Source organism: Brachionichthys hirsutus, unplaced genomic scaffold, assembly GCF_040956055.1.
Source record: "Brachionichthys hirsutus isolate HB-005 unplaced genomic scaffold, CSIRO-AGI_Bhir_v1 contig_1384, whole genome shotgun sequence".
Taxonomy (NCBI): Eukaryota; Metazoa; Chordata; class Actinopteri; order Lophiiformes; family Brachionichthyidae; genus Brachionichthys; species Brachionichthys hirsutus.
The window spans coordinates 1-12,401 of NW_027181043.1; the positions used below are offsets into that span (position 1 = coordinate 1).

Consider the following 12,401-nt stretch of genomic DNA (forward strand, 5'->3'; position numbering starts at 1 on the left):
ATTAATCAAAAATCAATCTGTCCAAGATACGGGATGTGGAAATACATTTTATACAAGCACACTCACAACCCACCACACACTTCCTTGCCAAAAGCCCCATGCACAGAAACAGCACATTAACAACCGCAATGTCATTAGATAGAGTCTCAGAGAACAAGAATCCTGTTGCTTGTTGCCTCAATGTGTGGGACTTCAGGACGGTGATGTAAGGAAAGGGCACTTGAGGTCGTACAACACAAGGTGGAAGGTTCTGACTTCACAAGCAAGACAGTCTTCTTAACCCCCCCCCCCCCCCCCATGTCAGCTCTTAGACTGGATCCTGGACTGTAAATTGGCCTTGACAAACAGGTTACAGGGTTCAAATTCCAATTTGTAATGCAAGTAGCGACAGAATTAAACAGAGGGAAATTTTCGGTCCCTTAGTTAATCCCATCAGAGGTCTGCATGCACTGGGGTCAGAGGTCATGGCCATGTCACATGCTGGATCTTTTTCTTCACATCTGGCGATTTCATTGCAACCTGAAAAGAGAGAAAACATATCAATAGATAAAGAAGACAAAGGAGGTGATTGATTTAATCTCTTTAGTTGTTTTTGAAGAGAAACAGAATTTAAATTCCAGTGTAAACAACCTGTCAGGGTTGTGTTCATATTCATTGACACATTGTCTTTTGAAAACACCGAGTAACAAAGAATCACATGTATTATGAATGCATATATGTCAGAGTATGTACTAGTGCACTTTCTACTTGTCCCGTGGGGGGGTCGCCACAGCAAATCAATGCGTATGTGGGTCTATATTTGCCAATTACAACACAAGTACATACAATAAATAGACAAAAAACACACAATATGGACAATTGTGCTGTTTTTACGTGATTCAACACATTTCTGTGTAATAATACATAAATGAAGTGACAGAAGAAACATCTTTACCGAGGTGTTTGATTCCCGTTTGAGGTTTGTGCCTTGGTCAGTGCTGAGACAGAGTGAGGAAGAGGAAGAGGAGGAGGAGGAGGATGTGTTTCCAGACAACTTGCAGATAGGGTGGGGCAGGTTTGCTGTAGGAGGGGGCTTCAACCGGTTGGTGATTTCTGGTGACACAGTGGTTCCCTCTGGCTTCTTTACTTTTATTGGACCACTGAGAGAGGAACTCCCGTCAAATACAATCAGAGGCCTTTTCCTTTTGTGATCATTATTGGAACTAGAAATGACAAAAGAACAAAGACAGGAATGAGCAAGGCAAACTTCATCAACATGATAAGAGCTCTTTCCGAAGTCTCATTAACGTGTTTCATTCTGAAACCGACTATATTTACCAATGCTATCAGCATTTTATATGTCCCCACTGCACAATGCATATGAATATACAGCATTGGTAATTATCATGATTGTTACTCAGTGGTTTAAATGAATAAAGATGAAACAATTCTTCCATAGAGAAAAGATCACATGGTAATTTTAGAATCATTTTAATTGATTTTTAGTAATGTTCTTGTTCTAATTTCTGGAAAAACCTGGATTATGAAGGTGCCACTTTAAAAATGCAGTTGATTGAAAAACACTGATCAATATTTATCCTGTTCCTCCTCTGTTCACTATATTCACAGTTTATATATATACATATAAAGCAATCAATAAATGGATTAATCGTGAAAACTTAACAGAGGGAAAAAAATATGCAGTACTCTAGTGCAGTGACCAAACCAAACCTTAATCACCATCATTGACAAATATTTCAATACTCACTAACAAATATATATTATTTATTGCATTTACAATGATTTAAGAGTCTTAATTTGCTCTGTTTTAAAATTTGTGTCATCATAGGTAATGGAGGAGAGTTCAGATGAATATAGAAATACTACACAGAACAATGCAGTCCAAATAGAGCTCAAATACAACAGTCAAATTACGGGGGGAGGTTGCCCTGAATACTCTCAATAAAACCAGTAAACCATTAAAGCACCGCATTAAGCCAGCAGAGCCGTTACCTGTCTGACCGGGCACCGGCCGGTGTCTGCCGCCCTCGTCTCCTCGCCATTCTCTTGCCCCACCGGCTGCTGGGCAAAGTCCTCTGCGGTAGCGGGATGACGTGCCGCAGGTAAAGTTCTGATAGCCGGTCCCTGCTACAACAGTCGCTGGTACAAATACGCTTCTAGTTAAGAAAGAAAATTATTTTAGCCCGCACTTCCGGATATGACAATAATTAATCAACGTCTAATTGTGAAAACGCGATGCAACAAATAATTGTATTCGCTATGTCGACTGTTAGCCATTTTGCTAAGCATGTGGCATCTTTCCTCGATTAACTCCACATCAAACGACACTTCAAACGTTTCTCTCTAATTACTGACTCACCTCATTCAAGATTAGCTGCATAAACTCCTGGGACAGCAGCTCAGGGTGCAGTAAGAGATCCACATTCGAGATGCTAACAGCCTTGACGTCTTGTGTCAAAGAAGTCGCCATATTTGTTGGTTACCCAACATGCAACGCGGCATAACAACCCACAAGTATAGACGTGATCGGCCTCTAACCGGAAGTGACATTTTGACGAACGCTGAGTGACAACAACAGACATCCAGTTGTAGCCTATGCCATAAAAACTCCAGTGGCAGCTATGCATACATATTCTTTTTGCACATACTTCTTGCATACCATATATTTATACTGTCTCACCTTCCTCTGACTTGGTTTTTAATTTTTAATAATTATTTTATTATTTCCGTTGCTTTATCCTTGCTTCATCGTAATCTCGTTCTGCAGTGCATCTCTGATGTAATGTCTGAATGACAATAAAGGAATCTGAATCTGAAGTTACCATATGGGGCTATGATACCATATCATAAAGCTTTAGAATATAGCCTAGTAGAATAGGGACGTAAGCTTCTTGTCTGCTCCATAGACCCTCACCATAGACTTTCAACATAGGTTTTCCTATGAAATAAAATAAAAACAACCAGATTGATTGTTTTGTTAGGTTTTCACAGAAACACAAGTGAACGTCCGCTCATAAAGCGCTTGATTCGGCATAACAATGGAATGTTCTTATTGCTATTTAAGGCCATCACGTAAAATAATATTGTTCCAAACATAAAACCTTGTGCCGCTTTTTTTTTTTATTAAGGAATTTTGTTGAGCATGAAAGATTCATCGTTGACATGCACAAACTAAGATCGATGAGATGTGAAGGACTTTAACCAATTTAGAGCAGTTTCATTCCGTTTTAATGTTCGAGCATTGGAATAGCATGTGATTGTCAACAGTCCCAAATGCAATACTAAGATATAACAAGACATGTACACAGACAAGACCCTCAACTGAAGCAATCCTTATTATAAATTAGAAATATAATCTGTTCTGTAGGATATAATTTGCCCCTGGAGCATTGGAGCCTGATCAAGAAGCAATATCCACATGGAGTACAATTATTTGTCACAGATTAAGACAACAGACATGGCAAGAAGACCAAGTATATTGTTTTTCATGCTTGGTTGATATTTTCTGTTTGTTTTATTGTTTGTTGGTTTTCAAAAGAAGTAATTTTAGAAGGTTTTTTCTTAATTGGAGCCATGCATGCTTCAGAATTCTACTTCCAATGTTAGAAGTTCTAAAAATACAGCGGGCCCTGAGCTGGTAAAGGCTTGTTCCAATGAGTCATGGGTCTCTATGACTCTCACCATGTTAATAATTTTAAACAGCAAGAGAGTGCTTTCAATAAAGAGCTGGGCGCTGCCACTAAAGATGATACATATCCATGTTTTGGAAGTTGACCAAGCCTTCCACATGAACAGCAAAACCCAGTTCAGTAACTCCATTTTTTCCAGACAAGTAGCCGCCACATCTTCTTGTCATGTGGGGACATCCTTCTGACCTTATTTGGCTCATAAATCAAATGTATAAAGGTTGAGTGAAATACTTTTGTTAATAAAACACAAAGTGCTCCTCATGTGATTTCCATTCATGGAAACAACCTCAACAACATGTCAATTATAGGAGGGCAGTAACCGCTCAATAGCTTCATGTGAATGTTGCTGTGCTGTACAGCAGCAACCTCTGGCTCACTGAAGCTGTTACTGAGTGCATTTTTATTTATTGATTCAGATTTGTAGTATATACATATAAGTATCTCAAAATAAAAGCTGTAGTAATTATGATACCATACAGTTAAACACAAACACAGGGCATTCTGTTAGTGCAGGCTTCACTCCTCTATCCTGGTCGAAGTCAGGATTCAAACTGCCAACTTTAGTGAAGTTGATGTACATCCATCCACAGAGAATATGCATTTAACATCCCAGCAATGTATTTCCACCGTGTATTAATATGGTTTATGTACATTTAAAAGCAGCTGCTGGGAATGGCCTGTTCATCCGCGCACTCTGCTCTGTCACATCCATCACTTTTAAAAACTATATTTATTGACTTGTTTACACAATTAAACAATTTGAGTAAATCCACAGCTTAATAAATAAATACACTTATGGTTTAAAATAAGTTTCACCTCACAAGTTCATTAAATCTGTTTGTCAGTTTAGCTTACAGACTTTCCTCTGAGGACATCACAGAACATTAATACCACATTTGTTTGTTTGTTTGTTTTTTATGAAGCTCACTCCACAGACTGAAATGACGCTTAATGGAGGTACAGTACTGTGAAACGGGAAAGCGAGCTGACAGAATATTTGTCCTTGTTTCAATGACGTCGATTCAACCAGTGCATCTTGGACTCAGCGGACAAAATAAATGACATTCCAATCTTCATTTTTCTTCGACCCTTACAGATGTGTAATCATTAAAATTGATCTTAAAACGTTATTCTTGTTCTAAGATTATTTTCACATTATCCATAATAACTTTTTAAACCCTCATATTCCTCCTGATTGCTCATTATGAGGAGCCGCTTCACACGGCCGACTGCGTTTCGCTGCACACGTAGATGTTGCTCGGCCTCACTCGCCTGCGGCTCCTGCCCGGCACTCTGGGGCACAGTCGGCAGCTTTTGGGAATGAACTCCTGACAGGCCTCCCTGAACTTCCTGATCCTCCAGCAGTAGATGACAGGGTTGAAGACCGTCTTCAGGTAGCTCAGCCACAGAGCGCCTATGCTGACCGGGTAGAAGGCCGGGCTGTAGTAGAACTGCCGGCTGAACACTGCCAGCAAGCTGATCACTGTGTGTGGCAGCCAGCACACAGAGAAGCCCACGAAGAGGATGAGGATGGTGGTGAAGGCTCGGGTCTTGAAGCTCATGTCCACCTTAATCTGAGGGTGGCGCTGCCCCCCAGCCAGTCTCATTTTGCTGATTTGATTGAGGGCTGGTAGGCAGGAATGCTCACTGGTGTGGTCGTGGATGCGCAGAGTATTGCGGCGCACCGTTTTAAGGATGCACATGTAAGAATACAGCATGACTGCAAAGGGCACAAAGAACACGGCTACGGCCAACAGCACTGTGTATCCGCGATCCGCCATGGAATGGCTGTATCCCAACACGCACTGCGGCGCCCAGGCCCCCCCGATGCCCGCTGCGCCAGTCCTCCAGCCGACGACAGACGGCAGGGAGACGCACAGGCTCAATATCCACGAGCCTGCGATCAACAGCTTGGCCCTGTGGGGGGTCAGCTTGTCCTGCCGCTGCACGATGATGAGGAAGCGATCCACGCTGATGATGAGGAGTATGGACACTCCTTCCAGCACAAAAAGCCAGTACAGCATGATGGACGCCCGGCAGAAGCCACTTCCAAAGCTCCAGTCGGCCGTGGCCACAGTGATGGCGGTGAAGGGCATGCAGAGCAGGGAGAGCATGATATCCGAAAAAGCCAGCGTGGCGAGGAGCAGGTTGATCGCAGAGCGCATGGCAGGTTTCTGGTAGACAATCAGACACACAATCGCGTTGCCGAGGAAACCAATGGTGATCATGAACGTCATTATGGCGGCCAGGGTGACTCGCAGCGTGATCGATATGGTAGGAGTGGCAGCTTCTTCCCGGAGACGTCCCGCTGCCTCCTCGGCTCCGTCTGGCTCCGTGAAGTCGCACTCCTCCAGCATGCTCTCGTTACAGAACGCCATAGCGGCTCCGGGCAGGGGATGTCAGCGCACGAGAAGCAGCATGCTGGATCACAGCCGCGGCAAACGCGCTGCGGCGGCCTCCAGCAGCTGGTCGGCCATGAAGGCGTCTAAGACAGACAGAAAGAAATATTGATTTATTTTAGATCTACATGAATGTTAGGTTTTGTGGTTCATTGAATGAATGAATGAATGAATGAATGGGTTAGGGTCAATTTTAACACTGGTTAATTTACAACAATTATCACAATTGATTAAGGAACACAATATGCATTGTTAAATTATTATTATGATACCAACTACCTAAGTAAATTCAAACATTAACTCAATGGTGCGTTGTCACATTGAAACACAGTGTGCATTATTATTATAGCAACGATAGCATGACGCAAGCACAGACAAATTCTGACTGGGCTATCTGATTAGAATGTCAGAGTCCAAATGCTGAGTCATCTTTTAGCCACTGATTATCCAAATGTGAGATAGTGAGGGTTGTAATGATGCTAACTGTAACCCACGGATACGACACGCAGAGAGCTACAGCTGAACTGGGATCGTAAACAAACAGTCACAATCAGATGCAACCTTCATACAACAGTGAGACATCTTCACACACACACACAAACACACACATGACACATCTGTTGCTATGGTTTCCAGCTCCTGGTGGTTGGACAATTCAAGCAAAAACGACATGTCGAGGACATTCTGCCGTTCAGGTCTCTGATTTGGTCCCAGGTAGTCGACGTAGGGGCTGGGAGAAGAGAAGACCTGTTAAGATCACGTCATCCTGCCCTAAGGTGCAGCGAACGTTAGGTCGGGTCAAAGGTCCAGTAGATCCGGAGTCTTTAGAATAACATTGTTGTTATTGTTGCTGCAAATACTGCTGGTCAAAAGCCAAACCCATATTTACACTTTAAGGCTTGTCTCCCAACAGATTTCACTGAATCTACCAAAATCAAACCGAATTAAAGCCGCAAGCGGCGTTGTAGGCCCTCGCCGGCCGACAGGCCGTTGAGCTGACCCGCCGACGCACGCCGCTTTTGTCCTGAGTGCTTCGCAAGTGTTTAGATTTGAGCTGCATGAGTAGCTCACAGTTTAGTCAAATCGTTATTTGGATTATATGGCCATGTGCCATCAGGAGTTTCAATCCAATATGGCCGCCTTCCTGTGTGTCTGGGGGCGTGGCCACAATACTTTTTTTTTTTGCCCTGACATGACGCACGTCTGTACCGAATTTCGTGGCTGTCCGACAAAGTTGGCGTCGGACCCCTCCCCATAGGAGGGGTTGCCATCGCCACGGCAACACCGTAAAAACAACAACGTGGTTACAATTGTGTTTTTTGATCGGGACCACGTGAGGGACTTTTCTGGTAAGTTTCAATCATTTCTGGCAAAGTATTTTTTTAATTCCCATTCAATTTTTGTTATCGTTCTCTAGGGGGCGCTGTAAGGCTGATTGTCAAAGTTTCCCTTTTAAAGTGTCCAGGTAGGAAGGGTCAATAAGTGTTTAAAATTTGGTTTGGATTGGAGTGTGTGTGTGTGCAAACGCTGACTCTGCAGTTTTTAAAATTATATCCAATATGGCCGCCTTCCTGTGTGTCTGGGGGCGTGGCCATAATACTTTTTTTTTTTTGCCTTGACTTGACACATGTGTGTACCGAATTTCGTGGCTGTCCGACAAAGTTGGCGTCGGACCCCCCATAGGCACAATGCATTGTGATTTTTGTAGGTGGCGCTAGCGCGCCACTTTTTCATGCCCAATTTTAAAACACATAAAATAATTAATTTTTCGCCGGTTCTGAGCTTGGTTCAAAGTTTGGTGAGTTTTCGAGCATGTTCAGGGGGTCAAATTGCCGTTTAAACAGCAGAACAAAGAAGAATAAAGAAGAATAAAGAATAAAGAAGAATAAAGAATTTTTGCAAAAACAATATAACTTTTTTTCTGAGTATGCGATTTTTACACAAAATACATTTTCGGAATGGTCTCGACGAAGGCCACGCGTCTGTGGGGGCACACAAACACGAGTTGACGAGCTTCGCTCGTCAACTCGTGTTTGTGTGTGTCTGTATGTGTGTGTTGTTTAGTGTCGGGGTGTGTGTGTGTGCTGTTAAGTGTCGTGGGTGTGGGCGTGGGTGTGTTGGTCGCCCGATGGTTGACTCGCTGCGCTCGTCAACCATCGGAAGACAGTTACAAACACAGTTGACTCGCTGCGCTCGTCAACTGTGTTTGTCGATGTCTGTGTGTGTGCGAGTGTGTTGTTGAGTGTCGGTGTGTGTGTGTGTGTGCTGTTGAGTGTCGGTGTGTGTGTGCGTGAGTGTTGGATGCCGAGGGTTGACGAGCTGCGCTCGTCAACTTTGTCGAGGGTTGACGAGCTGCGCTCGTCAACTTTGTCGAGAGTTGACGAGCTGCGCTCGTCAACTTGTCGTCTTCTGCGTTGCAAAAGCAATAGCCCCTTACGCCTAGAATAGGCGCTCGGGCCTAATTACAAAGACAGACAAAAGGGCCGTCAAAGTTTACCATCATTTTTAGAGTTGAGTAAAGACAAAATATGATATTTAATGACTGTACAACATCACAGTTGTGAAGATGGACACAAATGCTGACGAAAACAAGACGTCCTCGTTGGATGTAATCAGTATCGATTAAATGATTCCTTTCAGTGATTGAATTCTTCATTCTGCGCTGTTGCATGTTAGACGTTGAGGTTCTTACATGTAACACACAGACACATGAAGTCATACTGCCACCAATAAAAATAAAACTAGGCAGCAATGAAACGATGATGGCTGGGTCAGAAGGAGGACGCTACTTGCCTTGTGGCTGTTTATTTCCTGCAGCCTTCCTCACACTGGTCCAATGATGAGACCGGTCTGAGGAAACAAACGAAAACCACATAAGCAAATGATCAAATGATGGATTGAATCCACCTCTTGTGTTCTTTCTGTGTCTCCAACCATCTCAGGCCTTCATCTCAGCTCGTCTTCATCACAGACAGGACAGATCATTACGGGCAGCAAAGACCAAATAACATCTGAACGCACGGAGCAGAACAGTAAGAGCCCATCTCCGAGGCTGAACCAGGAGAGCGGCTGTACCTCGGCGTTGCGTTTCATGTCAGGTTTCTCCTCAGCGTCTCGTGATTTCGTTTCTCCCCCCGTGCGCGTCGAGCTTCTCCCAAAACATCCCACTGTGCACATTTCACCGCCGCGTCGATCGCCATCGTGATGCTGGCGGATGATGCTGGCGCCAAAGGAGAGCAGGTGGTCGCCCAGATAAAGGAGCAATGCGGCAAATAGTGTCATTTTAATCCTGGAATATTTTAAGAAGCGGCAGAGTCTCCAATCTTTAGCTTTCTATTACAAGTGGAATACTTAGCCTGTGGTTGTTGTTGTTGTTTTATTATATTACATTAATGCGTGATAGATCATGTCGCGTTTCAGTATTTCGGAAACCTTTTTTTTTTTAATTTCGGAAAAATGTAATTATTATTTTTGTCCAGAAGGTGGCAGCATTGCCCTTTACACTAGAATTCAGTCGCGTTTCGACGTTTTTTATTTTTATGTTTTTGTTTTATTGATATCTGCAGGCTATATTTTCAGTTTATTTGAATTTTTAGAGGCATTTCAAAGCATCACACTACAACACCAAACCCTTACATTCCACTGAGGTTGTTGCACGTCAGGGATTTTAGTAATATAGACAGAGGATCTGAACAGAACAGCATCTACATACCCAGATGTATTTATTTTGATTTAAAAAAAAGGTAAATCAATTTTAACTCGGATTTAATAGAAGAAACGTGCATATTCTCAGTCCTGAAAAAATCCACACACTTGCCATGCAGCTATAGATTCTTTTCAAGGACACGCTTGTCTAAATTGGCATCATGTGTTGAACATGCCAATCAAATGAGTTCCACTCGAGCGCTCCAGCACATGCATGCTCATCACGTCCGGTGGCGCACACACACAAAGCGCTTGCTCGGGAGAAAATTAATTTCTCTGTCCATTATTCCACAGATGTTTGCTGTAATTTCTTCCTCCTGAAGGATAATTTGGTTCTTCATCATTTTCCTAAAAAGGCAGAGTGAAGAAGGCTCTCTGTAAAATCAGAATATGCAGAGAAGTAAGATTATTGACTATTTGCTGGCAATGTTTGATTTACATTCCCAACACCTTCAATTCACTTTTAGGTATTTGATCTATGGCTGAATTCAGGAGTCACGAGTGTCATTTTTTTCACCTTGTGTAAACCGCTGTGTCTGAACAGCATCGCATAATCACATACCGGTAAGTGAATTAACACCAAAGAGCAAGGAATAATAATAATAAGCCATAGGATTCAACGTTTGAATTATCATTTGACTGGGTGCAGGTTGGTGTCTGTTTGTGCACGAACAATGAGATGGGCTTATCGTGATATAATTGCTTTATGTAAAACACCTCTGAACAAGGCTTTAAGAGCAATTAAGAGTGATTATATTTGCAGATTTTATTGGAGAAAGTACTTAGAGTGTAACTGCAAATATGCCCCCCCTTGGCAATCATGCAAGACAGAATACTACAGCATTGAATAATGCACCATTTAAACAACACACACATGCATGAGCACAGACGGCACGTTACACTGTGAGCGGATTCTGTTGATTGATGGGTTTTAGGTTCAGGTTACTCTAACATCATCATCAGCTCGTACCTTCAGATCCCAGCATTAATATTCAGGGGGGCACCCAACGTTGTGTGATGACAAAACCCATTGAAGGGCTTTTTACCCCCCCCAATCCCATCTTTATCTCTCATCTTGACGTCGCTCAGCTTTGAGGGGATCACATCGCAATCCTGGGAGCTTAGATTTAGCTTCCACAGAACCTGGGATTTTGCATCTTGGTATTAGAGGTATGATTGTACCGAGCTCCGGCACCACGTCTCCACCTATGTGTGATATGGGACGGGAATCGAACCGACGACCTCTCAATCACAGGATGACCCGCCGAACCACCTGCGCCCTCATTCCTTCCTTTCTCAGCTGACCTTTGACCTGCCTTCAGGCATCAACAGTGGCTTGGGACTTTGGTTGCAGGGTTCAAGTCCCGGGACAGACATAAATACAGTCTGGATAGGTGCCTGGAGAGGGGCCAGTCTACCTCGAGAGTACTGCCGAGGCGCCCCTGAGCAAGGCTCCGTCCCCGACAACTGCACGCCGGCCATGGCGGCGCCTTCACACTATGCCCTCTCCACGCACATTACAGGGGCCCCTATACAAGCGTGTGATTTGTTAAGAGGGGCCCATAACAGGGTGTAAACAAAATGTTGTTGTTTACACATTAACAATCATTAATAGCAAAGTTCCGGTCTTCATGAGGAAGAACGAGAACCCATTTAGTGCAGCTCTGTTAAAGGAAGGAATATATTTGAACCAAAAACCATAGCATGAATTAAAAAATGACTTTATTTATGCAATTTAATAATGTTATAATTGAAGTTGCCCTTTTGTTTTGTTTGGCAGCATCGCTCCATATTTCGCTGTGTGTGTTTGTGCGTGAGGAATCTTAATAATGATGGTCATCTCAGACATCATAATGCAACTCCTTATTTCATCTTTATTAAATAGCATGTCTCTTCCTTGAAAATAAACACAGTGGAAAAAATAAATAGTACAAATCATCACATACGAATACACAGAAAATGCACTTGCATATAAACTCAGGAGAATGTCTTCTGATTTAAAAAAAAAAAAAAATCCCATGAAGGAGAACCCCACATTGGAATAGTCTGAAATGTCTCTACCGCCCAAAACATACGTCTACGGACACAACACAGAGAGTGAGAAACACGCCCGACAGATAAATTATTGCTTATTAAAAACATCATAATGCTGATTAAAGTACATTAATTCAATGTCTTTCATTAAAAAAGGACCGACAGCCAGTATATAGCCTGTATAGGACATCAAAACCTGCAGCATTCAAAGGGAACTTTAATTTTTACCATTACAGAGAAAGAAACTTTGTGTTTACCTGAACTTTGCAACATCAGATTGCTACATGTCCATTTTCTGGGCTGTTTTGCTCAAAAAATATATACTTTTCACAACTTTCTAATAGTGAATCATGTTTTTTTATTTTTGTGTTCCAAAGTTTGTTCTATAGTACAGAAAAATACCCAAAGATGCATAAAAGTAGACGTTTGTCGAGCAGGAGTACACGCTGGATAATATTACTGTGGATCTATATCATGGAAAGCTGTAAGAAAAGTTTATCAGTTCCATCCAAGGAGGATTGAATATTCGAAAAAGTTATTCAAACGCGTCACGCGTCAGATGTATTTCTTATTT

At 42.6% G+C, this 12,401-nt stretch overlaps 2 protein-coding genes across 2 annotated transcripts; both read right to left on the reverse strand.

Annotated features, from left to right (window-relative positions):
• Positions 1-332: 332 nt before the first annotated feature.
• Positions 333-2,470, reverse strand: LOC137917127 (ashwin-like). Its single transcript, XM_068760014.1, has 4 exons — positions 2,360-2,470; positions 1,993-2,156; positions 935-1,202; positions 333-519 (listed from the first exon to the last, which is right to left on the reverse strand). Exons 1-4 carry the CDS (start codon positions 2,468-2,470, stop codon positions 463-465), a joined length of 600 nt encoding a protein of 199 aa, XP_068616115.1. The 3' UTR covers positions 333-462.
• A 2,436-nt stretch (positions 2,471-4,906) lies between these two features.
• Positions 4,907-6,067, reverse strand: LOC137917126 (high-affinity lysophosphatidic acid receptor-like). Its single transcript, XM_068760013.1, has one exon. It carries the CDS (start codon positions 6,065-6,067, stop codon positions 4,907-4,909), a length of 1,161 nt encoding a protein of 386 aa, XP_068616114.1.
• Between the last annotated feature and the right edge of the window lie 6,334 nt (positions 6,068-12,401).